This window comes from Capra hircus, chromosome 5 (assembly GCF_001704415.2).
Source record: "Capra hircus breed San Clemente chromosome 5, ASM170441v1, whole genome shotgun sequence".
NCBI lineage: Eukaryota > Metazoa > Chordata > Mammalia > Artiodactyla > Bovidae > Capra > Capra hircus.
In genome coordinates, this window is record NC_030812.1 from 74,371,472 (window position 1) to 74,398,272 (window position 26,801).

At 51.5% G+C, this 26,801-nt stretch overlaps 1 protein-coding gene across 1 annotated transcript in view; it reads left to right on the top strand.

The window, feature by feature from the left end:
- Positions 4,127 to 26,801, top strand: part of CYTH4 (cytohesin 4) — a 30,771-nt gene continuing 8,096 nt past the window's right edge. The window contains exons 1-8 of the mRNA XM_005680677.3: positions 4,127 to 4,257; positions 13,442 to 13,524; positions 15,403 to 15,467; positions 16,745 to 16,811; positions 18,308 to 18,426; positions 20,080 to 20,160; positions 21,750 to 21,862; positions 23,910 to 24,058. Coding sequence (XP_005680734.1) covers positions 4,239 to 4,257; positions 13,442 to 13,524; positions 15,403 to 15,467; positions 16,745 to 16,811; positions 18,308 to 18,426; positions 20,080 to 20,160; positions 21,750 to 21,862; positions 23,910 to 24,058 — 696 coding nt within the window. The 5' untranslated portion in view covers positions 4,127 to 4,238. The remainder of the gene's footprint in view (positions 4,258 to 13,441; positions 13,525 to 15,402; positions 15,468 to 16,744; positions 16,812 to 18,307; positions 18,427 to 20,079; positions 20,161 to 21,749; positions 21,863 to 23,909; positions 24,059 to 26,801) is intronic.

A 26,801-nucleotide genomic window follows, 5' to 3' on the forward strand; every position in this document is an offset into this window, starting at 1 on the left:
CTTTAAGGGGAGCCCTTCTCATCTTCACTCTTCTTCCTAATCTCAAATTCAAGCATAACAGCTAGAGATCATGTGGCCACTTTGGACCATGAGGAAACCTCAAGGACAGAAGCAGTAAGTTAGAAGGAGCCTGCATCACTGATTACCAGGCTTCCATGAGGGTAGTCCTGTATTACCTACCTTGTGCTTCTTTCTCGTAAGAGATATATACCACTGCTGCTGCTGCTGCTGCTGCTGCTAAGTCGCTTCAGTCATGTCCGACTCTGTGCAACCCCATAGACAGCAGCCCACCAGGCTCCCCCATCCCTGGGATTCTCCAGGCAAGAACACTGGAGTGGGTTGCCACTTCCTTCTCCAATGCATGCAAGTGAAAAGTGAAAGTGAAGTCTCTCAGTCGTGTCCAACTCTTCATGACCCCATGGTCTGCAGCCCACCAGGCTCCTCTGTCCATGGGGTTTTCCAGGCAAGAGTACTGGAGTGGGCTGCCATTGCTATGCCTCTAGTTTCTTTAAACCATTGTTATTTGGGTTTTCTGTTTCATGTAAACAAACTTAGTCTTATCTGTCCCCATTTTGCAGATGACTAAAAACAAGGCTCAAAACAAGGGAGAACTTCACACAAGTGGCAGATGTTGAGTCGGGATTTGAATCCAGGTCTCCATAGTTCCCCTACTGTTGACTCTACCAAACCCTTTGCCAGTCATAGTAAGAGCACCTGAGCTGCAAGAGACGTGGGTTCAATCCCTGTGTCAGGAAGATTCCCCTGGAGTAGGGAATGGCACCCGACTCCAGTATTCTAGCCTGGGAAATCCTGTGGACTGAGGAGCCTGAGAGTCGGACGTGACAGAGCAACTGAGCACACACACTCCGCCACTTCCCCTTTCGCAGCCGTTTGTTTGTTTTCTGTGTCTATGATCTTCTTCTGTTTTGTAAATGAGTCCATTTGTAGCAATTTTTTTTAGATTCCACATATAAGTGATTGCACATGGCATTAGTCTTTCTCTGATTTACTCCACATGATAATCTCTAGGTCCATCCATGTTGCTATAAATGGCATTATTTCATTCTTTTTATGGCTGAGTAATATTCCTGTGTGTGTGTGTGTGTGTGTGTGTGTGACATCTTCTTTATCCATTCATCTGTTGATGGACACTTGGGTTGTTTCGATGCCTTTACTGTAGTAATACAAGCAAATCTTTTAAAGGATAACATTTTCAGACCCATTGTTAACACTTTTTTGCACAGACAATAGTATCTTTCTCCCCATTTCTCTTTTTGAAGTGACCCAGGAAATTTTTATTGTGCCTGAGGCCCCGATTTGTTGAGAAAGTTCTAGTTTATCATGAATATAAGCTCAATAAGTTTCCTAAGAGACAACCTTGAGTTAGGCAAGAACCAGTGGGCAAGGGGTGGTGGCATGCGGGCAGGTCTGAAGAGTCCTGAGAGTTCTAGACCAGTAGTGAATAGGCCCAGCCACTGGTCCTGAGCTGGCGACTCACTCAAATTCCAACTTGGCCAAGCATCTCCCAGAAAGGAGCCCCAGTTTTCTCTTCTCCACATGTCTCCATCCTCAACAGGCCACCCAGGGTGGCTGGGCCACAGGGCTTCTTAAAACCTTGCCTCGAAAATCATGTAATATCACTTTGCCACATTCTAGCGGTTGAAGAAAGACATAGCCCAGCCTAGATTCAAGGGGAAGAGAAGCAGACACAACCTCTTAGTGGGAAGAATGGCAGTGTCACAATACAAAGGGTGTGGAGAGAGCAAACGGTGGGGATCTCAGCCAGCTTTTGCATCAGCCAGGCCATCTCGACTGTGGGCCCTTCACTCACTCATTCATTCACACATCCATCCATTCACTGTGTATGTGACCACCTACCAGTCTCCCAGCACTTCCCAGACATGGAATACAGAGGGGACCTTGTCTTCATGGGGCCTCAAGACTGATGGGGAAACAGGTAAGCAAGCCAACATGCGCCACAATGTTACAAGGAACGCGTGTTTACAGATCTTTATTTACACCATACTTTTTTCTGATAAAGGATTGAATCAGCCTATCCAAAAAGGCACAAGCAATAAAATTATGCATTTTAACCCCCAAAGAAAACTGAAACCAAAAGGAGAAAGAAGATAGTGTTTACTGAATAGCCAAGCACCTCATACATATTCTCTCCCTCCATCTTTTTCACAAGCTTGAGGAAAGGATTCAGTTCAGTTCAGTTCAGTCGCTCAGTTGTGTCCGACTCTTTGCGACCCCATGAACAGCAGCACGCCAGGCCTCCCTGTCCATCACCATCTCCCGGAGTTCACTCAGACTCACGTCCATCGAGTCCGTGGTGCCATCCAGCCATCTCATCCTCTGTCGTCCCCTTCTCCTCCTGCCCCCAATCCCTCCCAGCATCAGAGTCTTTTCCAATGAGTCAGCTCTTTACATGAGGTGGCCAAAGTACCAGAGCTTCAGCTTTAGCATCATTCCTTCCAAAGAAATCCCAGGGCTGATCTCCTTCAGAATGGACTGGTTGGATCTCCTTGCAGTCCAAGGGACTCTCAAGAGTCTTCTCCAACACCACAGTTCAAAAGCATCCATTCTTTGGCGCTCAGCCTTCTTCACAGTCCAACTCTCACATCCATACATGACCAGAGGAAAAACCATAGCCTTGACTAGATGGACCTTGGTCAGCAAAGTAATGTCTCTGCTTTTGAAAAGGATTATTATACCCCTTTTATAGTTAAGTAAACTGAGGTTCATGGCAGATAAATGACTCACTCAAGTTCCCACGGGTCCTGAATGGCAGGGGTGAGTCTCACTGCTGAGTCTGGCCTCAAAGTCTGTGTGTGACAACAGAGCAGCTGTAAAAGAGCTTCGGATTTGATGGAGCTTCCTAGCAGCCTGGGGGAAAAGGGAAACTGAACATATTGCCCAGTTCAGTTCAGTCGCTCAGTCGTATCAGACTCTTTGTGATCCCATGAATCGCAGCACGCCAGGCCTCCCTGTCCATCGCCAACTCCCAGAATTCACCCAAACTCGTGTCCATCGAGTCAGTGATGCCATCCAGCCATCTCATCCTCTGTCATCCCCTTCTCCTCCTGCCCCCAATCCCTCCCAGCATCAGAGTCTTTTCCAATGAGTCAACTTTTCGCTTGAGGTGGCCAAACTACTGGAGTTTCAGCTTTAGCATCAGTCTTTTCAAAGAACACCCAGGACTGATCTCCTTTAGAATGGGCTGGTTGGATCTCCTTGCAGTCCAAGGGACTCTCAAGAGTCTTCTCCAACACCACAGTTCAAAAGCACCAATTCTTCAGTGCTCAGCTTTCTTCACAGTCCAACTCTCACATCCATACATGACTACTGGAAAAAACCATAGCCTTGACTAGATGGACCTTTGTTGGCAAAGTAATGTCTCTGCTTTTGAATATGCTATCTAGGTTGATCATAACTTTCCTTCCAAGGAGTAAGCGCCTTTTAATTTCATGGCTGCATATTGCCCAGTGGATACCTAGATGAGAAAAAACTAGGTATTTCATTGAGGGGAGGCAAAGCCCTGCTTAGCACTGAATTAATTTTTTTTGCTCAAGGAAGAGTTGGTGAAAGAGAGTTTATGGGGTGGAATTGATGGGGCTCAGCTTGGACCATCTAAGTTGGATGATCCTTTTTTAAAAAAAAATTATGTATGTATTTGGCTGTGCTAGGTCTTAGTTGCTCACAGGATCTTTGTTCTTCATTGCAGCATGCAGACTCTTTAGTTGCAGCATGTGGGATCTAGTTCCCTGGCCAGGGATTGAACCTGGGCCCCCTGCATTGGGACTGGGAATATTAGCCACTGGACCACGAGGGAAACCCCCTGAATGGCCCCTAAGTTTATAGGCAGGGAGGTTCTGTCCTCCAGTAAGCATCTTCATCTGTGTGTGTGTGTTTCTCTGTGTCACTGTCTTTCTCTTTTCACCCACCTTCTCATCCCTCTTTCTGCCTCCTTTGCCTCTATTCCGCCCTTGCCTACACTCGAAATGCAAAGAATCCCTACCACTCAAACTCTGCTGGTTTTAGGAAGTGCTGCTACGTCAAGAGCCTGCGCACCAGACCCCAGCAAGACAGGACTTCCTCCCCAGGCTGTGCTGGGCGGGGCGAACGGGAAAGGGCCTGGTGTGTCTGAGGTGACACAGCCCTGCCTGAGCAGCCCGAGTGGCAGCGGGGTCAGCGGGCTGCGGGAGCGCAGGCCACTCTCCCCCAGGGGCTTCAGAATGGACTTGTGCCACCCAGGTAAGCACCTGGGCCGACCTGGCTGGGCCTCACTTTCCTGTTCTATAGTATGGGGGTAATAGTGCCTGCCTCACAGGAAGCAGCATGTATAAATAGATATAACACAGGTGGGACATGCAGAAGCAGGCGACAGACCTTGATGAGCTCAGGCTAGGCACCAAGCTGTGTTGCAACCAAGCAGGCATGGCCCCTGCCCTAATGAGCTTACACTCCAGAGGAGACAGACAGTAAATATATGAATGTGCTGTCAGATGGTGACAAGCAGGATGAAGAACAGTAAGGTGAGATAAGGAAGATGGGAGAGGGTGGCCAAGAAGGCCTCAAGAGGAGGCACTGTTTGAGCAGAGACTTGTAGCAGAGAAGGGAGTGATCCACGTGAGTTTCCGGGGAAAGAGCATTCCAGGCAAAGGAATCGTCAGTGCAAAGGCCCTGAGGTGGAATTGAGAAAGGTGGTTTGTGTTGAAGATGATGATGTTGGAGAGGATGATAACTGTCTGGGTGACATAATAACCCTGCAGCCCGTTTGGCCTCTGGTGGGTGATGATGGCCTTTGGGGAGGCTGAGGACACCAGCTTTGCCAGTGAAGGGACCGGCAGGGTTGAGCAGCAGGGGCTGTGGCTGAGAGTCTGCCTGGTAAGCAGGCAAGGAGGCTGAGCAGCTGGTATGAGAGCAGGACCAGGCTGTGTTGTGTTGTGTATCTGTGATGCAGAAAGGACTGGGACTAAACCTCTGTGCCCTGCATCTCAGAATGTTCCAGCATGGCCTGAAACTCCAGAAGACATAGGCTGCATGGAGCTGTCCAGTTCCCCAGGTCCAGATGACATGAACCCTGTTAGCAACAGAACCCTTTCTTCAAACAAAACCTAAGACAGAGCATTCTGATCCCGCCCACTGGGCCTCCCCTTGCCCCAAGTGTTCTGGGGAACACAGTTAGAGAACCACTGATCTGTTTCAACAGCCCTCCTTTACTTGTGTGCTCAGTTGCTAAGTCGTGTCTGACTCTTTTGTGACCCCATGGACTATAGTCCTCCAGGCTCCTCTCTGTCCATGGGATTTTCCCAGGCAAGAATATTGGAGTGGGCTGCCATTTCCTCCTCCAGGGGATCTTCCCAACCCAGGGACTGAACCCATGTCTCCTGAGTCTCCTGCATTGGCAGGCGGGTTCTCTACCCCTGAGCCACCTGGGAAGCCCTCATTTACACATGGAACGAAAGGGGGGACACAGTCTTGCTGAGGCAGGATGACTCCACGCCTCCCGGCTGCCTGTTCAGCACTCTCACCGCGGCCCCTGTGCTTCTCCTGGGGGCTTTTGGGGCCCGGTGGCTCATGGAGTGTATGTCTTCAGTGAACACATCTTAGTAGCAACTAGGCGGGCAAGAGGAGCCCCAGGAGGAGCAGTGCCAGGCTCAAGGTCACTCAGCAGCTGCGAGGGTGACGGGAGACAGTGAAGTAATTCCTGCCCCCCAACTACCTGTCTTTGCACCATTATTCCTGGGGTCTTCAGACACAAAAATCTTTAGGATGGTTTGTTTCCACCATGCAAGGAGGTTGTCCTCGGGAGACTGAAGCTCACAGAGGTGAACTGGAGGACAGGATGGAATTGTTCAAAGTCAGGCAGCCAATAAGTGGCAGAATAGGGACAAGATCTGAGAGGAGCGAGAGCCCCAGTTTAGCCTGGGCTGTGGGGGAGGGACGGGAGGGGCGGGGCCTCCCAGGGAGGCCAAGAGGTGAGTCTCTGCTTCAGGCTGGTCCTGGAAGGACAGGGATCCAGCGGAGTCACTGCAGGCAGTCTCTTGGGAGATCTGAGGATTCCATTGATCAGTTCGCCTATTCATTCGTTCATACAATAAGCAGTCCTCTGGTGTGCAGGTCCTGGGCTGTGTGATGCTGGAGATAGCAATGACCAGGCCACAAGCCCAGCCCCGAGGGAGCTGCTGGTCTGGCATGTGGGGCAGAGGAAGAAAAATCCTGCAGGACGGTGACCCAGGGCAGATGTGCAGAGGGGCACAGACCTGCAGCCTGGGAGGGAGACACTTTCCACCCAGGGCAAGGGCGATCTGGGAGGACTTCCTGGAGGAAATGAAGGGAAGAAAGGTCATTTCTCTGCTACCTAAACTGGGTCTTTATTGGAGCTCCTTCACAGCCTGGTGACTTTCCCTCTCTGAGCTCAGGTGTGTCATCTCTAAGTGGGCACCATCATCCCAGCGAGACCTAGGGAAGCGACCTGGTTCAGATCCCACCTCTGCACCAACCTGCCAGAGGTCACAATGGGCCTCTTCCTTCTGTGGGTTTCAGTTTCCCCACTCGTACAATGGATGGGATGGTGGTGAAGGGGCTGCCTCCCCACCTCCAGCTGTGGGTGTTTGATACCCGCAGGTCCCCTCCCCCGGGTCTGCTGAAACGCTGAGCGGTCTGGGCAACAAAGCCCCGGTGTGACCAAAGGCAGCCATGGGGCTGGTGCAGCAAGACTGCAGGTTAAAAATAGAGGCAGCTGGGCTGGGGGAGGAAGCCACACGATGCGATGGGCGCACAGGGCCTCAGGGGCTGGGGCGAGTGTAGCTCTGATGGCCGCCCCCCACCCCAGATCCCCTTGCTGGATTCAAAGCCCGTGGATCGCACCCCCTCCTGCCCTAGAAAGGGGAAGCGGGTCCAGCTGTCCTGGAAGTGGGGCTATGAGCAGATTTCTAAAAATATGCTGGGAAAGAGGAAGGACAAAGGGGAAGTAGAGAGGAGCTGGGGAGCTGGTTGGGGCGGCACCTGGGCACACTCAGCCGGCCTGGGCCTGGGCCTGGGGCGCAAGAGGCGAGGCGGGGGTGGGGGGACAGCCCAGCTTGGTGAGGAGGAGTCTTTGGCAAAGGCGGCCTTCCAGAGGTGTGGATTTACAGCCCAGTGAAGGGTAAACAGATCTCATGGCAGCGGCAGTTGTTACTAATATTTTAATATTCTTGTGTTTTTTATCGTTATTGTCACTATTTTTATTATTATTAAAAATCCATCTGCCGCGAGCTGCGCCAGTGCCTGAAACTTCCTCATCACCTGAACTGGAATCAGCAGTGACCCCTCTCAGGCTGCGCCCTTGCCACCCTTTCTGAACCTCAGTGCCCTCTGCTCTGAAATGGGGAGAAATCCCTACTTTTAAGCAAACAGGTGAAGCGTCGGAAAGCCCCTGTCCACCACGTGAGGAGAGCAGCAGGCTCGGGGTGGTCTGCACTGTTTCGGGGTTGGAGGGGGGTTAGACGTACTTGGCCAGCCTCCAGCTATTTGGGTCAGGACCTGACAGAAGGGGACGGTGGCCTGAGAGGGTTCAGCAACACACCTGCCAAACCATTAAAGGAGGTACATGAATAAAAAGGCAAGACTTCCTGGCAGTCCAGTAGTTAAGACTCTGCACTTCCAAAGCAGGTAGCACGGGTTCGATCCCTGGTCGGGGAACTGAGATCCTGCATGCCATGTGGCCAAAAAATTTTAATCATTAAAATAAAATTGAGCCTTAAAAGAAAAAATTTTTAAATAAATAACCTCTCACTACCCCCCTTGTCATTCCACTCTCCCAGGTGGAAAAAAAAATAGCACTTTCCCCAGCTCTATAATGTTGGCCTCGTTTTATTTTTTTACCCAAAAAGAGAAAGGGGCTCAGATTGCGGCCATCACCCTGCACCTTGTCTTCATCCTTCTTGGTGGTCAGCAGTTCTGGGTCAGAAGATCCACACTTAGCATCTTGTGGGGGTTTTGACGATCTGTACAGAGATGCCTGGCTGCAGAAGATGGGTGTTAATTTGGGTATCAAAGCTGTGGCCTCAGAGCCCCAGATGGGCCAGGGTGTAAGCCACAACTCTGCCACCTTCCAGCTGTGTCCCCTTGGGCAGGTCACTTAACCTCTCTGAGCCCCCAGTGCCTCATCTATAGAATGAGATTTAGAAATACCCGGCTCCAGAGTCAGGGTCAGGATCAAACAAGATAGTGGATGGCAAGAGCCTGGAGTGCCCAGGGCCTGCAACACAGTAGGGGCTCAACCAGCATGTCTTTCCTTTGCCAGCAACTCGTCTTGTTTGTGGAGCAAGATCCCAGATTTGCTGCGGGGATAGAGGGGGTTGGTGGTGCACAGATGGAGGGCCCCAGAGGAGATGGAGAGAATGAGTAGGAGCTGCCAGGCAGGGAGGAGAACGAAGGGCATTCCTGAACCTTCGTGCAAAGACAACAGAATGTGCAAAGACCTGTAGAGGGAAAGAGCAGCCAAGAGGCCCTCAGGCCAAGGGCAGGGGTGGGTGCAGTGTGAGATGAGCGTCGGCCAGGTAAGACTTGGGGTCTTCTTTTTAAGATTGATTTATTTGGCTATGCCAGGTATTAGTTGCTACATGAGGGACGTTTAGCTGCAGCATGCGAACTCTTGATTGCAGCATGTGGGGTCTAGTTCCCTGACCAGGGGTCAAACCTGGGCACCCTGCATTGGGAGGGTGGAGTCTTAGCCACTGGACAATGGGATGTCATGGGAGACTGGATGGGAGGGACAGAGTGGAGGCAGGGAGGATTCAGGAGGCTCTAAGTTATCTGGAGAGAGTAGCCCAGGGTCTGGGCGAGGGTGGAGGCTGTGGAAACAGAAAGAAGATAAACAGGGCTTGGTGATGAAGGACACACGAGGCTGAGAGTGAGGTGTGTGTCAAGGTGCTTCCTGGGGTTCTGGCCAGGGTATCTGAGGGGCCATTCCCACAGCTTCAGAACTCAGGAAGAAGGCCAGGTTGAGGGGACATTCTAGGAGTTCTGCTTTAGTCACAGAGACAAACGAGCTGATGGTCAGGACACAAGAGGGGTAGAAGGGTCTGAAGCTCAGGGCAAGGAGTTGGAGCTGAGAGTATGGATGTGATTCCTTGGCCCAAGAGGAGAGGGGGTAATAATGAGATCCCACAGGAAGAGAGGAGAAGTCAGCCTGGGCCCCAGCCATGGGATCTCCATGGCTCATCCTTGACCATCTACCGTGGGGAGCATCCACAGGAACATGGAATTCCTTCCTGGCTTCTATCCAACAAGCAGCCAGTCAGGAATTTACTTGGCCTCCACCAGCAGGCGTACCCTGGGCGAGAAACGGGCCTTCAGGACAAACCCCTGCCAACAGGAAAACAATGAAAAGCAAACAAAAGTTGGATCTTTCACTCCAAAGTCAACTAGAAGTGACTGGGTTTTTCCACCGTGGAACTCAGCCTCCCTCCACTCCTGACAGAAGAGTTCCTGGTCCCAGTCTCTAGCACCGCCTCCCCCGCTATGGCCCCGCTCCAGTCTCCATGAAGATAGCTCCTCACTCTGTCCATCCCTGCATGTTTCCAAAGGCATGCAGAATCTACCTCTCCTGGGATGGAAGCTTAGGTGTGGGAAAACTAGGGTTCTGATGCCAGCACTGCCACTTCCTGGCTGTATGACCCAGAGCAAGTCACTTCACCTCTCTGAGTCTCAGTGTCTTAAACTGAGAAAGATCCATTTAGAGGTTAATGAGACGCTTACTTTGTCCCTTGGTATAAGTGCTACCTCCCCTCACCTCCACTCCACTCCCACTTGGAAACCAGGATCTCTAGACCTCATAGTTGCAAGGAGAGAAAGGAAATCTCCCAAGGCGGTCACTAGAAGGATGGTACCACTCCTGGTTCCTGAATCCCAGTAGATTACCTCTTGGGAACAAAGCACCATCTAATGGTCTTATTTAAGGTGTGTAGTACATCTTCAAGGATGGTGCCCCATCCAAGCAGTTTAACACCTCCAACTGACAGCTCAGCTGCATCTTCAACAGGCTGCTCTGTGGCTCCATCAGGCCAGCATCTTCCAGTGGTGAAATGTGGGAGAGGACCATTGGGTCCTTAGGCCGCATGCTCCTCCCACACCTTCTTCAGTGTAAAGAGGGCTCCTTGGTCCAGTGGGATGTTTTGTTGTATTCTGGGTCAGCAGATTGAGTCCTTGGATAGTGGTGCTGGCCCAGGCTCTGTGGGCAGGAAAAGCCACCGTAAGCAGAATGAGGGATCCAGTTTAATAGATTTGCTGCCAAGTTGCTGGCTGCTTTTGTTGAAAAACAGTGGGTCTCTGTTGCTGGCAGGTCTGATATGAATCAGTGGCAGTGGCTTGGGGACCCTGGATGAGTGAGTCCACACAGGGCCTCCAAAGAGGCCACATGGCTGCTTCATCCATGTACCATGGTACAAGCATTGGGCTATCCAGGCAGAGACTGGCTGATGTCAACTGGCTGAGTCATTCTCTCTGCCTGGTGATTTAGTGACTCCCTTGTGGTGGCTGTTTCCTGGGGAACATCAGCGTGTTTACAAAAATCTTCACACTGTGCCCACTGCCATAGGGCCACCCGCATGCCTCTTCCCCAGGCCTTTTTGTTCTCAGTCTTCTTTCTTTCTGAACAGTCAAGGCACATTCTTCTACTCATGAATGCAGGTATATTCTCACTTCACACTGCTTCTCTTTCCACATGAAATAAATGCCTTTCCCAAAGCTCTGCCTACTGGAAGGACTTCTCACCATTGTCCTTCTGGAACATCTTGAGCAGGGTTGTAGTTCAATAGCTATTCGGTTTTACTTGTAACCAAACCCTGAGCCATCCATCCCAGAACTAAGCGCAGCCTTTCCTCCTTTGTCATAAGGTCGCAAGGGACCCATCCGTGAAGACACAGTATGAGCTGGGGGACCTGGTGTAACGGCAGTGGGTGACATGGGGGTCTGGGTCAGCTGTCCCTGGGGCTTCCTGGATCCTACTGTCTCTAAGGACTGCTGTTGGGCTCACTTGACTTTATCACTTGATGGGTCAGATAGACCTCTCCGGCTGCTTGATGAGGGGGTCATTACCATATATTCCTGATACAGTGTTGCAGAAGCCTTCCTGCTCTGGGCTTGGCCTCTCCTTCAGTCAATAGGGCTTGGGTCTAAAAACTGGCTTGGGCCTTGACTTTTTATATAGTGACTGCCCAATGGGAGCAGTGTATCCTTGGGTGAGGCAGCTCCATTTGGGCTGAGGTAAGCTCTGAGGAGGGACTCAGCTGCGAGTCCTCAGCAGGTCACACACGCCCACACCAGCCACTGGGGGAGTGGGTGCCTTGGTCCTGCAAGGGAGAACCAGGAGGCACAACGTGGCATCCATTATATGTGTGTTGTACCCTTACCATATGCCACATACTCACAGAGTGTTTGGCCAAAGTCAGCATTTTCAATCCTGGCAACCACCCTCTAGGTTGTGGTTCATGTTTCAGAGACAAGAACACTGTGTTAGCTGTTTCACGGTTGGCTGATGTAACAAAAAGGCTCAGAATAACAGAGAGTGAGACATCCTCAAAACTTCTCTCTCTCATTGAAAAGTGATTCTTCTCCATATGGGTGCCTGGAGCCCAGATTCCTTCTAGCCTAATGCCCTGCCATCTCAATACCCAGCTGACATCTCAAAGTCCAAGATAGCTGCTCAGTCGAATGAAGGGAGACATAGGGAAAGGGACCCCTTGATATTCTCTCTGCTTTTATTTGGAAGAGATCATGTCTGTACTCGCAAAACCTTTAAGAAATGTGATCAGGCACTTCCCAAAGCGAAGCCTTGAGAGTCGAGAGGATTTGGATGAGCAGACAAGAAGAGGCATCCTAGGGTGGAGGAGCTATAGAGGCCAAGGTGGGGAAGTAAGACTGTTAGACCATTTGAGGGCAGGCTGCAGTGGTGGGCTCTTGTTGAGAATGGTGGGGAACAAGGCTGGCTGGAGAGGCCTGGGAGACTGTGGAGGCCCCAGGACCAGGACAAAGACTTTCTCCTCTAAGGAATCAAGATTCCATGGAGATTTTGACCAGGAGAGTATTATGGGACAGAAAGCACAGCAGGGTGAATAGCAGTGGGTCAGCTGACCCAGGCAGGGAAACAGTCATAGCACCTTGCACAGGACACTGGAGCACCCACGTCTCCTTTCATTCATTTCCAGGTGAATTGTAGTCACCCCCACCCAAGTCCCACCCTGGCAGCAACTTGCCCCTTTGGAACCCTGGCCAGTCCCCCTCACCTCTCTGAGCTTGAGTGAAATGTCCCCCCACATCCAGTTTCCTCATCTTTATAGTAAGGATATCAGGAGCACCCTACTAAAGGCTCATTACCTAGCCTCTCCTGAAGGTAGCTGTGGCCATGTGACAACAGGTGGCCAATGGGATGTCAGGGAAAATGATTGCCACTTCCTGGTCACACAAATACATGAATAGATGAGAGATGCATGATCCAGTGAAGGAATGAAGTTACGGTGAAGGATGAATGCCCCTGGCAAGTATGGCACTGAGTGCTTGCTGTGTCAGCCTCTTTCTAGGTGCGGTGTGTGTGCTCAGTCATGTCCAGTGTTTTGTGGCCCTGTGGACTGTAGCCCACCAGATTCCTCTGCCTGTGGAATATTCCAGGCAGGACTGGAGTGGGGTGTCATTTCCTCCTCCAAGGGATCTTGCCGACCTGGGAATCGAAACCTCGTCTTTTGGGCCTCCTGCATTGGCCGGTGGACTCTTTCCCTTTTTTTTAAATGTATTTATTTTGGGGCTCTGCTCAGTCTTGGTTGCTGTGCAGGCTTTTCACTGGTTGTGGTGAGCGGGGGCTGCTCTCTAGTGCTGCTCAGGCTCCTCACTGCAGTGACGTCTCTTGCTGTGGAGCGTGGGCTCTAGGGTGCAGGCTCAATAGCTGTGACACACAGACCTAGCTGTTGCGTGGCATGTGAGATCTTCCCAGATCAAGGATTGGACCCGTGTCTCCTGCAAAAGCAAGTGGATTCTTCGTCACTAGCGCCACCTAGGAGGCCCCTTACTAGGTGCTGAGGATATAGCAATGAGCAAAATTGTTGAAACGCCTGTTCTCACGGGGTTGAGTGGAATGAGTAGAATACAAACGACGCAAGTGAACAGATGGCTGAGTGAGTCTGAGTGAGTCTGTACCCAGAGGGGCAAAAGAAACAAAAAGCTGGTGGAAGGCGAGGGTGGGGCAAGAACTGCTTTAGACAGAGCAGTCAGGGAAGGCCTCGTGGAGGAGGTGGCGTCCCAGCCAAGGCCTGAGTGAAGAGGACAAGCAAGTCATGGGTTTCTGGAGGGAGGAGAGCCCTGGGGAAGTGAGAGCTAGCCGGGTGGCTAAGGATGGAGCTGAGGGATGGAGGGGAGGGTTGGGAATGAGCCAGGGAACCACTAGCTCTTCTCTCTCCAGACCCAGGGGAGCTGAGCAGTGGGGAGGCGGAGGAGCTGCAGAAGATCAAATGGCACCGGAAACAGCTTCTGGAGGATATCCAGGTGTGTTCACACTCAGCTCACAATGCACACGCTTTTGTCCACACTCATGTTCACGCCCTCGAACCGCACCCACACATGAGCAAACACTCTTACTCACTCCTGACGCGGCCAGGACCAAGAGCAGACCTAGATTCCAGCCCACTCGGAGCCTTGGCCTTGGCCCTTAGGAGTGGGAAGGACAGAATTCCCAAGGGGACTCCCCACTCCTGGCTCAGCTTCCAGGGCCTAGAGAGAGCCACGAGAGCAAGGCAGAGAAAGGGAGCAATTGATTAAGCACCTACTATGTGCAGAACCCCACCTCCGTGGCCTCTATCTGGTCTCATCCCCACCCTGAGCCTCAGCTTCCACCCTCCTAACATGTAGACCATTTAGTCAAGATAATGCCAATATCTGCCTAGCACTTTGCCACCTCATCAGCTCTCAGACATTAGCTCATTGATTCCCAGAAACCTTCTGAGACAGGCGCTGCTTCTGCTCCTGGAATGAGCCATGCAGCTCAGTCCTGCCCCTGGGCCTTTGCACTCACAGTTCCCTCTGCCTGATACTCTCCAAGCCCTCCTTAGAGCTCCGCCTTCTCCTAGTTCATTCTTGGCTCAAATGTCTCTCCTCTTAGGGGCTGCCCTGTCCACCCTAGCTGTAGCTGCTGAAACCCTACCCTCCACCCCACCACGCATATACCTAGGATTCCAGAGAAAGACAAAGGCACAGGCTCATTCCCTCAGCAAGTACCTACCACCTGACAGGCTCTTTCTAGACCACTGCTTTGATCATGTTCTGTGTGGTCATTTCAATTGTCCCAAGATCCCAACCCCACTGGACCGTGAGCTCCATGTAAGGGGAGCCTGGGTCTGTTTCCCACCACTGCATCCCCAGCCCAATGGTAAGAGCATAGTAGGTGTTCAATTAATAATTTTGCATGAACCCACCCCTCATTTTATTTGTGGAGAATTCACTCAGTGACTGGGCCAAGATCACATGGACTTGAAAGCTCTAGGTTCCACGCTGCCCCTAGGTCCCAGGACAAGCCCCTAGGAACCACCCCCCCTTCCAATGTCTTGGTGGAGGAGAGGGAGGGCCGGGGTGCCTTCAGGGGCTCTTTCCAGGTGCTCATGCTGCAGAGGGATGCTGGACAAGCTGCCACCTCTCCCCATCTACCCAGTGGTGGTTGTCGGCAGAGTTAGGGGGTCTCCTGGAGACATGTTGGACACATGATCTCATCTCTCTGGGCCTCAGTGTCCTCTTCTGTAAGTTCCGCTGGAATTGCAGAGTCCACGAGAAGAGAGCCTAGGCTGTCTTGTACCATAGTGCACCCAGAGAATCTGGCTTGTAGTGGCCACAGAGTCAAGGGTAGGGTAAATGGATGGAGGGAGGGAAACCAGAGAGGAGTTGGGCCCTGATCACAGGGCAGGAATTTGTCCTTCCTGATGTGGAGGTAGTAGGAAGCCATGGACAGAGTTTGAGCAGGAGAAGGGCCGGCACCAAGCCCTGCTTCAGAAAAATGGCAGCTGGGTGGAGGAGGGCGTGTGCGAAAGGTTGGACTCAGGGCGGGACACCTTACAGCGGCAGAGGCAGGAGATGGGAAGACTGGAAATAGAGTGTGGACTGGGGACTCCCTCACCCTGAGACAGGAGCCCCGGGAGAATTAGATACAGACAGAGGCAGTAGGGTTGGCTTGGGGTTTTGAAGATAAGAGACATCTGGGAAAGGGGTCTTCCTGGGGAGGGACCCTTAGTGACCGCTCAAGACAGAGGTCTGGGAGTCATGCCCAGGGTAAGAGTGATTTTGTTGGGGGGGTGATGGAGAGGGCTGTGAAGCCCACTTTGTCCTGGCTTCCACCCGCTGACTCTCCCTCTTTGTAATGCCCCTGCCACTCCACAGAAGCTGAAGGATGAGATCGCAGATGTGTTTGCCCAAATCGACTGCTTCGAGACAGCAGAGGAGAGGTGAGGGGCCGGCCGGGGACCCAGGGAAGCTGCCACAGTGGTTTCTCGAGGATATCGCATGTCAGGAGTGAGAGCGAATGAGCCCAGGCCCTGGTGAAACTGGGGATCAGACCCCCAGAGGGGAGGCTTCGGGGTGAAATAGGAACACGGCAGCTCTGACAGTCCATCCTCTGGTCTGGTCTGGTCCTTGCTTGCAGACTGCCCCCTCTCTTCAGTACCAACCCCCGTTCTCCTGCCTCCTCCACCCCAAGTCTCCCCCCGCCCACCTGACCCCACCCCTGACCAATCACTGGCCAGGAGTATCCTGGGAAAGGTCAGGGAGGAGGAAAACTCAGCCCCGAGGATGAGGACTAGGAAGCGAAAGGCCTTATGGGAACAAAAGCCACGCCTGTGGTCAGGCCGAAGCTGGTCCATCCCACCCCACCCATGGGTGTCATCCACTCTGCCCCTTCTGTGGGAAGATGCCCTCTGGCTCTGAAACCTGCGGTTGGTCCTCTCCTTTCTCTGGGCTTCAGTTCCCCACTTGTGCAACGAGAAGGTTGGTCCATACATAACCCCTAGGGCCCCAGGGCACTGACTCCTACGTTCGGTGTCTCAGAAGATCGCCACCCTGCCCCTGCCAGCCTCAGTTCTCGGATGCCTCTGATCTCCACCTTCCAAGCAGGACACACACACGCACACACGCATGCACACTGATGCACACACACACACGTGCACAGCCCGCATGTCTCTAGATCCCCTGCTCCAGCCCCAGCAATGACAATAACATAATAGTTACGCAGCTCCTACCACCCATTGTTTTCAATGCTTTAACTTCTCAACAGTGCTTGGGGTGCCGGAGGTGGAGTCACCCCCATTTTACAGAAGAGGAAACTGAGTCCCAGAGAGATGAAGTGACTCCCCTTGAGTAGGATTTGCACCAGGAGTCTGGCTCCAGAGCTTATGCTCTCCTCACCCTCCCCCACCCTACCCACCAGCCTCCTTGTTATGTTGTTTCCACTCCAAGCCCTTCTAAATCCTCTCCCCGGGAGAATCTCTGGCTCCCGAGGTCACAGCTTCAGAGCTGGTTAAAATGCTTGTGCTGAGCCCATTGGAAATTGGGTTTCCTGGCTCAGGAAGCAGTCCAGACCCTGGATTTCTCACATTCTCCCAGGTGACTCTGACCCCACTTGGAGGTCCTTAAGGAATACTGGCTCTAGCCAAGGAAAGCATCCTTGGGGATTGGAGGGGTGCCCTGGGGTCCAGGGGCGTCCAGGCTGATGTCTTTCCATCTACAGCCGCATGGCCCAGAGGGAGAAAGAGCTGTGCATCGGCCGCAAGAAATTCAACATGGACCCCATGAAGGTAGGCAGTGCGGGGGCTCGGGCTGGGGGGCCAAGGAAACTGCACGCTGGGCATCTCCACAGTCTCTCCTTCTTCCCCTCAACCGACACAATTACCTACTTTCCAGAGGAGGAAACTGAGGCCCCCCTGGGCTCAGCATCTTGTCCAGTGCCCCACGCCATCAGGGCTGGGGGCTCCCCCACCCTACAGCCAAGTAGCCCCGGGGCCTGAGGTGGGAGCCAGGAGGATGATGGGGGCTCTGCGATGTCTATGAACTTGGGGTCCCGTGACTCTGGGCCCCTGTCTCCCACTCTGTGAGTAGGACTTAGGTTGGTCAGGCCTTTGGACTCTGGGGCTCAGTCTCTGGAAGTGCCTTTTAGTTGCTCCGCTTAGGCAGCCTGTCCTGAGATGCTGGCATAGAGCCCTGAAAGCTCAGATCTCAGCTATGGTCTAACCCCCATCCCCACTGGTCTCAGAGCAACCCCAGCCCCCACCCCTCGCCCAGCTAGGTGGCAGCTGGGCTCCTTTCCTGCAGGAACCGAGACAGGAGGAAGCCACAGCTGACACAAGGAAGTGGGGTCAGGGCAGCCACAGGGTCCCTGGAAATTTACTGCTCTGGTTTAGAAGGCTGCCTCCTGTGCATCACAGATCTCCTGTGTTCCCAGACACAGAAATGGACCCCTGCTCCCATCCGCATGGACCACACAGACCACACACACACACACTCACATTCCTTCCTGAGTGCCCCTCATGGAGGGGCCTCTGAGGGGTTCCCTGGACCATCTGCCTGTCACACAGAGCCTTCCACAGTCTATCTCCCCTCTTCCAAGCAGCCTCTTCTCCAAAAGAAACAGGGATGCAAAGGCACCATCACAGAGAACCGGAGCCCAACCCCTCCAACTCCTAAAATTAGAATGACAGACTTTGAGTGCCTGGGTTGTGAGGTGAGATGTTTTCATACTGTCAAATCTGAAAAGTGGGGCAAGGCACACTCCCATTTTCACGTAGAAAGGGGAGAAAAGGCACTGCCAGGGAAAGTGTCTACCTCTGAACCATAGCAATTTCCTCTCCTTTTGATTGAGCTGGGATTTTTTTCTAATTTTTATACAATGGACATAGATTACTCGTGAGAAAAAAATGAAACACTATTTTTAAATAATACAGATAATAAGGGGACAAAAGGAATAGCTGAATCATTCAATCTTAAAATTATAAATTCATCGAATCATCAAAGCATATGATCAGAGAGTGGCAGACTGAGGGGGACCTGGGGGAGCAGCTGGCATGAACCTGGTTCATGGCAGGAACCCATGTCTGTTTGCACACCTCTGCTGATGGGGAGCTCATCACCTTACAAAGGCAACTTCAATTAAAGAGGGTCACAAATTCCCAGAACAAGCTGAGCCAATGCTAGAATTCCAGGCCCCAGGGCTCTGGCCACAGGCGCTCCCTCTCTCCCCCTTCCCCGGCCGGCTGCTGGGCGGGGGCTGCTTACAGGCTCTGTGTACCACCTGCAGGGCATCCAGTATCTCATTGAGCACAAGCTGCTGACCCCCAACGTCCAGGACATCGCCCAGTTCTTGTACAAGGGCGAGGGCCTCAACAAGACAGCCATCGGCACCTACTTGGGAGAGAGGTAAGGAAGGTGGGGCCTTAGGAAGGCAGGGAATGAGGATGTGCAGCGGTGCACAGCTATGTGTGAGGGGTGGGTTGTGTGTGCAGGTAACTAAGGAATGAAGCATGTTAGGAAGGTCATAACTCCTGAGGCTTGAGCAGGTTAAGCCATCACTCTCCTTCCAGACCTTGAACCAAAGCATGTCTGCCTTCATTCCTTCCTTCATTCACCTAGAAAACAAGTAGATATTTTTAATATCTACTGTGCTTCCTGCATAGCTTAGTCAGTAAAGCATCTGCCTGCGATGTGGGAGACCTGGGTTCAATTCCTGGGTCGGGAAGTTCCCCTGGAGAAGAAAATGGCAACCCACTCCAATAGTTTTGCCTGGAGAATCCCATGGACGGAGGAGCCTGGTAGGCTACAGTTCACGAGATTGCAAGAGTCGGACACGACTTAGGGCTATCTTTACTCAGCTTACTAGATGCACCAGGCAGTGCTCTAAGCCCTGGATTTACACCAGTGAACAAGACAAAACTACCGGGGTCGGGGAGTGGGGATAAATTGGGAGTATGGGATTAACAGATGCAATACCACACATAGCAGATTAACAACAAAGAATTACTGTGTGGCACAGAGAACTATATTCAATATCTTGTAGTTAACTACAATGGAAAAGAATTGAAATAAAGAATATATATATATACACAAATCATTTTGCTGTACACCTGAAAATAACACAGTTATAAATCAACTATACTTCAATTAAAAAGAAAAAAAACTTCTGCCAGCAGGGAAGGTACATTCTAATGGGGAAGACAGGTACCAAAATATGTAAAGTAAGTTAGAAAAAATTAAAAGTTCTTTGGAATACCAACAAGCAAGAAAGGGAGATGAGAAAGTTCTAGGAACCGTGCTTCAAAGGTGTGACTTTAAATAGTGTGGACACAAAGGGTCTCACAGAGAAGGTGACCTTTGGCTGAAATTTAGAGGAGGTAAGCAGTGCGGCTCTGGGGGAACAGCATTTCGGGTAGAGGGAACAGCGCATGAAAAGGCCCTGGGGCAGAAGCCGGCTGAAGGACCAACAAGCCATTGATACAGGAGCAGAGGGATGGAGCATGGGAGGAAGTAGTTGGCGACAGGTGGGGACCCCTGAGAGGGCCCTGGGCCAAGGGGTACAGCAAGCCAGCACCCCCTCTCCCAAGCACCTCAGAGAACACTCTCCTTCTCCTAAGCAAGCTGGGAATGCAGCTGGCAAGAAGGGCAGGGCTTTCTGATTTCAGATCTGAGAAGACAGAGGAAGTGGGGGTGGACATGGTTCTCTCCATTTTACAGATGAGAATACTGGGGCTTGGGGAGGTCTGGTAGTTTGTGAGGGGTCACCCAGACAGGAAGTGACTCAGGACAGGCCACTCCGAAGCCAGAACCCCGCTCCTGACTGAGGTCAGTGCTGGTAAGCCAGGAACATGTGGGGGTCTGCTGTGAGTGGGAGGACATGGGTGTGCAGATAGCGGTGGGAGGATGGTGATGCAGGTCAGACATGTGAACAGACCAGAGGGTGGCTGGATTCAGAAGGAGGATGTCTCTCCTCTCCTCAGCCTCCTCAACCTCAACCCCCTCTAGAAGGGGGTACAGATGCTCAAATGTGTCCCACCCTCCCTTCTGTCTCCTCTCCAGAGACCCCATCAACCTGCAGGTCCTCCAGGCCTTTGTAGATTGCCATGAGTTTGCTAACCTCAACCTTGTCCAGGCCCTCAGGTGAGTGGTCCAGGGGGCAGGGGCCTGACTCCCAAGGGGCTGGAGGGGTGTTGGGGGCACCATCATCCACATGGCTAACAGCACAAACAAAGCATCAAGAGCGAGAATTAATTAATGAGGGAATTCCCTGGGGACCCAGTGGTTCATACTCAGTTCTTTCACTGCTGAGGGCTTGAGTTCAATCCCTGGTCAGGGAACTAAGATCCTGCAAGCTGTGCAGTGTGGCCAAAAAATTGTTTTTAATAAATAAATAGAAGCAATTGATGACAGTATCCCCAAAGAGAGCTGAGGTTAGACGAGATAACAGGCATGGACTGCCTGTATCAGCACCTGGTTTGTTGCTACTACTACTAATTATTATATTACATCATTATTATAGTAATATTTAATCATTTTAATCACTATTACTATTATTATGACTGCTATTCCCACTGCTTTTTAAATTAGTGCTTATTTTATTTATTTTATTAATACAGCTTAGTATGTACTACATTTATTATTACTTATTATTTTCTAATTAGGATATTATTTTTGCTACTCAGTTTTACAATGATGGGAGGCATTAATATATATGGGTAAGGAGCACAAACTCTGGAGCTAGACTGCACAGTTCATACCCTATATCTGCTACTCACCCCTGGGGAAAGTCACCAAAAAAAAAAAAACAAACACACCTCTCTGTGCCTCAGTTTCTTTATCTGTAAAATGGGGTTAATAACAATACCAACCTCATAGAACTAAGTAAGAAAGTGCTTAGAATTGATCCATAGTAAGGGCTTAGTAAGTCTTGCTGCTGCAGATGATGTCTGGAAAACCACCTCCTGAGCAGGGCATTTGACCTGGGTTTTGACAGATGATTAGGAGTTTGCAAGGGAGAGAAGGAAAAAAATCACCCTTATCTAAGCAATGTGGCCTTCCCTCTAACTCTCATGTTTTTTAAAGGAGAGGGGTAGGTTGGGAGTCTCCAGAATTCATTCGTTCATTTATTCATTTCTTCATTCTTTGTTCATTTCTTCATTCTCTCTTAGTGCCAGTGCACTAAGCAGGCACTGGCTCAGTAAACACAGACCCAGTGTTCAAGGCTCAGCGGGAGATGTGAGAGGAGCGGGCATGGTCCTTGACCTTGGCAAATCCAGTTGGAAGATGCGGATATCATTCAGTTCCAGGAAAAGGAAGTTCAGCCAAGGAAAGACAACCTCCCCGGGGTCCCATGGATCCCAGGGCCCAGTGGCCAGGCGGAGAGAGGCCTTAGATCCTGAGAATCTGCATTGGTCCCCTCATGGGCTGGGGTGGACTGGCCCACAAGTCTGGGCCGCAGATGGGCAGAGAAGAGTGTCCACTAAGCTCCTGTATTCTAGAAGAAAAGGCACTTCTTGGCGCCCTCCTGCAGGCCTGGTGCTCACAGCACAGATTCCACTGACCCTTCCCGTGAGTCTAGATGTCAGGTGCAGAGTCTCCCATTTACAGGATAAAGAGACTAAGCATGAGCGAGGCAGAGCGGTTTCTTAAAGGGGAGGGATGGGGGCCCTCTTGCCCCCCTCCAAGAGTCCTCCACTTCCACGGCCCATGGCTCTGTTCTCTGCCCCCAGACAATTCCTGTGGAGCTTCCGGCTGCCAGGCGAGGCCCAGAAGATCGACCGCATGATGGAGACCTTCGCCTCCCGATACTGCCTCTGCAACCCTGGCGTCTTTCAGTCCACAGGTGCCTACGTGGGAGGGGACCCTGCCAGGTGTAAATTTATCTCCTGAGGCACCAGGTCTCTCCCAAGCACCCAGACCCTGGGAGCCAGATCCTGTCATCAACCCTCACTGAGCACCATATCCATGCCAGACCCTCTGCTGGGTGTGTGTCAGGCAGAGCTGCCTACATACACATCTCCCAAGGGTATGATCCTTGGGAGAGAAGGCAGGAAACAATGGCATGGGGTGCTAAGGTATCAGTGTCTCATCTGAGGGTGAGGATGGGGGATTCAGCATGTCCAGGCTGGCTTTCCTGAGAACCTGATTTCTGAATGGGGTTTTGAAGGATGTATAGGAGTTCTTCAGGAGGTCAAGGGGAGAAAGGGCCTTTGGGAAAGGGGTTCTAGTTTGAACAAAGGCACAGAAGCATGAAACAGACTGGGCAGGATGCAGGGCGCCAGGGTGGATAAGAAGGATATCAGCAAAAATCGGTCCTCCACACTTCTCAACAGGGTGGGAGAGAAATGATGGCAGGCTTGTCTTGGCCTCTTCTCTGGATCTGAAGGTAGCATAGCAATAACCAAGTCCAAGTACTAAGCACTCCCCAGATGCTGAGTGCTTTACCTATGCAAGTCATGTAATCCTTACATCTACTCTACGAGGTCAGCAGTGTTCTCATCCTTCCAGATACAGACTCAGAGAAGTGAAAGGGGCTTCTCAGCAGTGCGTCCAGGGACAAGTCCTACAGAGCACTTGCCCACCTTGTGGTCATACATAAATTAGGGATTTGCTTGCTTATTATCTATCAGCCCCTCAATTTTAAACAACCCACAAGGGTGGGGACCATTTAGATTTTTTCACCAGTGAATCCCCACTCTGTAGCATTTATTAGCTACTCAATAAAAATTTTAGGAAGGAAGGAATTTTAAAGCACCAGATTTGAATCACTGTTGAACTATTTAATCTTGTGACCTGGGACATGTAACTTACTCTCCCTGTGCCTCAGTTTCCTAATCTGTAAAATGGGTGGGGGCAGTAACAGTGCCTCATTAGTGTTGTCAGGGGATATAAAGAGCTTAGCATAGGGCAAGCACCATCACCATCAGAGCCACTGTTACCAGAGGTAAAATCGCTAATGAACATGAAGCTTTGTCAAAGTTAAACCTTCTAAAATATTGCAGGGGCTTCCCATGTGGCACTAGTGGTAAAGAACCTGCCTAGCAATGCAGGTTAGACATAAGAGATGCAGACTCTATCACTGGGTGGGGAAGATCCCCTGGAGAAGGGCATGGCAACCCACTCCAGTATTCTTGCCTGGAGAATCCCATAGACAGAGGAGTCTGGCGGCCTACAGTCCATGGGGTCACAAAAAGTTAGACACAACTAAAGCGACTTAACACACCTCATATTGCAGATGGGGAAGCTGAGGCTCTGGGAACTCAAGTACTTTTCAAGGTCAGTCGGAGAGCTGGGGTCACAGCTGAACTTCCCTGGCTCTGGACTCAGGGCTTTAAAATATCACAGAGTAGCGATCATCTCCCTCCCAAATGCTCGCTCAGCCCAGCCTGGCTCCTGAGCACAAACACGTGAAAGTCTGAATAATAGAACAGGAGCTCGGCTCTGGGAACCCCACAATGCCAGCAAGATTACCAAGCAGCACGTGACCAAGCCCTGAACAGGGTAGCAAACAATGAGCATCCTCTGAGTTCCAAGGAGGCAGAGAACAGAGTGGGCAGGGGGGCAGGCAGGGCTCCGCGGGGAGGGGGGCTGGAGCAGGAGGGTTTAAATGGGTAGAAAGGGGAGAGGAGGGCGTGCTAGGCAGGGGGCCCAGCAGGAGCAGAAGTGCCGGGTGTGAGGCACACAGGGGCTCGGGCAACTGATAGTTGAAGCTTGTTTGCAGCAGGGAGCTCCGGAAGAGTGGGAGGTGAGGCTAGGACTTGAATGCCAAGCAGGGAGGACAGGGTGCACCTTCAGGGCATTGAGACAGCCAACTCTCCGCCCCTGAGGGGTTAGGGCGGAGGAGGGGGCGTGGCCAGGCCCAGGACTCTGACCGCTGTCGCGCCCCGCAGACACCTGCTACGTCCTGTCCTTCTCCATCATCATGCTCAACACCAGCCTCCACAACCCCAACGTCCGAGACAGGCCGCCCTTCGAGCGCTTTGTGTCCATGAACCGTGGCATCAACGACGGCAGTGACCTGCCTGAGGAGCAGCTGCGGGTAAGAGGGGCGTGGCCCCGCCCAGCAGGTCTCCAGGCACCCAGGAGGAGCCTGCCTTTGGGCGGATGACCCAAGAGGGGCTCATCTAAGAGGGAGCTCTCCAGGAGGGGGCCCTCCCAGGTCAATAACTGTCTTGAGATGTGCTAAGTTGCTTCAGCTGTGTCTGACTCTTTTGCAACACTATGGACTGTTGCCAGCCAGGCTCCTCTGTCCAGGGGATGGACAGTCACAAAAGAGGTTGGTCCTGAAATGGGCTTTCACAAGCAGTCCCATCTTAAGAAGGAGGTCCAAGACTGAACACCCAGGAGGGTGTTTCTGCCCAGACCTCAGCCTTTGGGGAGCCCTAGACACCCATCACTCACACCTTCCTCGAAAGGGTGCCTCACCCCACCTAGTCTATTTCTTGGAATCTCAGAGTCTTAGACTCTCAATGGGTCAGAGCAGAAAATTCCCAGTCTCTGCTCAAACCCCTCCCTCTTCCAGAGAGGAAGAAACAGGTCTTCCATAGGCTACACATCAGCTCTAGAGTTGAGCAGAACCCAGGCTTCCTACCCCATCCCAAACAGCCCCCACCCCTGCTACACTGCACCAGGCTCTGGCCTGGCATGGGGCACCCAGGGATGATTCAATCCAAGTTCAGGGTCTGGTGAGAAGATAAAACACATGTGAATTCCAGCCCTGTCTGATTCATGTTATGCTGACCATAGGAACCTACTATGGAGACCCAGCGGACAATATTATCAGTCTCCCAGAGGCAGGGAAAGGGTGCCATCCTGGAAGACTTCACAGAAGAGGTGACTTTGAACTGGCCTTGAAGGTTGAGTGGGAGTTTGCCCAGAGGAGAAGCAGGGAAAGGACATTCCAGAAAGAGGAAGTGGCCAGCACTTGACCTGGTAGGGAAAGGGAGGGGCAGCTGGAGTAGCCATCTGGGTACATACAGACAGTGATGGGCACCAAGGTGGGGCCAGAGCGTCCAGGGCTTTGAACAACAGCCTCCAGAGTTTACTTGCTTCCTATGGGCAACGTGGAGCTGGGAACTATCTTAGAAAGACAGGAGTGAGATTCAAAGCCTGGCTCAGCAAAAATGAACAGACAATTCATTTCTAGGATTAGAGGTGCCCAGAACTCTACAGAGTTTCAGTTCCCTCTGGGTCAGAGTCTGGCAGGAGGGGAGAAGACTATGTGAACCCCACCCTGGGACCTTAGCACCCTGTGTATGTCCTGCAGCAGAAGTCTGGTGGGGGTGGGGGAGAGCCTGGATCTGGAATGACTCTGGTGCTCTTCAGTGTTTGAAAACAGCCATGCTCTTAGCCCTTCACCCTCCTTGATCCCCAGAGAAAATTTATTTTGAATGGGGGCATGATATAAAATGAGGGCTTGAGAGTAGATTAGAGCTCAGCTCAAGTCCCATCTCTCCCCCCACCCCCGCCCCACCCCCGTTGTTCACCTCCTGGATGACCTTGAGTAATGACTCACCCTCTTGGGGCCACCATTTATTTCCTCAACCAGGAGAATGGGAATAATGACACCTGCGTCACAGAGCTGCTGTGAGTAGTAATTTTTAAAAACGTAAAGGGCATAGCCCATGCCAGGTACATAGCACAAGCTCTAAATGGTAGCTTAGGTCGCTATTAAGAGTCATTAATAATTATTTAAAATCCGCAGCCCTTAGTAAACTGCCTGAAATGTGAAAGGCTTTTGAAAACTCATCTCACTGTGGTACTTGGAGCAGGAAGCTGGACACACCTGGTCTGGCTGGTAATGAGTTAACAGCCTGCCAGCACCAGTCCTGTTGGATCTCCCAGGTGCCACTTTTTTTGCTTCTGTCCCAGGAGAGCCTCCTTCAGCAGCTCCCTCCTTAGGCGTTTTTCCCAATTCAAGTCTTTTGTTAATAACAATGCGCTGCATTTGTATAGAGCTTGTAACTTTCTTCTCATAGGGCTTTTGGGTCTATTATCTCAATTTAGCTTCAAACTCTGCCTGGGAGGTCTGGAAAGGGTTTATTATCCTCCTTGGCAGCCAAGAGGCAGGGAAAAGAACAGAGCGTTGGAGTCACAGCCACATCCAAGTGCTAGCGCCTCCATTTTCTAGTTGTGTGACTTTAGGTAAGAGGCTTGACCTCTCTGAGCTCCCAGCTTATGGGATTAGTGTAGACATGTAAGGTATTTAGCACAACACCTATGTCTCTGGGCTGGCTAATTAATCCAGAAGCTTTCAGGGTACAAAGTGAACCACACTGGCCTAGTCTTTGCTCTTCAAGGCTTTTACAGAAAGCTGCTGTGGACTGCGGGGTCTTCTTGCTTTCTTTTGGGGCTTCATTTTCCCCATGTGTAAAGCAAGGACTCAGCTTTAAGTATCTTTAAGTATGTTTGTGGCTTTATGGAAGGATATATAACATTTTTAAGTGACCTGATTTATGAAATTAAATTGACACAGACACATCACCTAAAGAGAGGTCACTCTGTGACCATGAGGGTACACAGGTGGGAAAGGCTTTGGAGAGGTGCATGATGGGAGCAGGGGCTCAGGCAGGTTGAGCAAGTCTTGCCCTGGCCATCCTGATGGGGACAGGACAGAGTGCCTAAAAGACTCAGGGCAAAGGCATAGGGTGTGGACCCAGAGGACAGGAGAGAAATCCCAGCTCCTCCTTTATGGCTGAGTGTCCTTGAGTGTGAGCCTCAGTTTCTCCATCTGCAAAGTGGGCTGATGACACTGACCTTACATTGTTCTCCTGAGAAGCAGA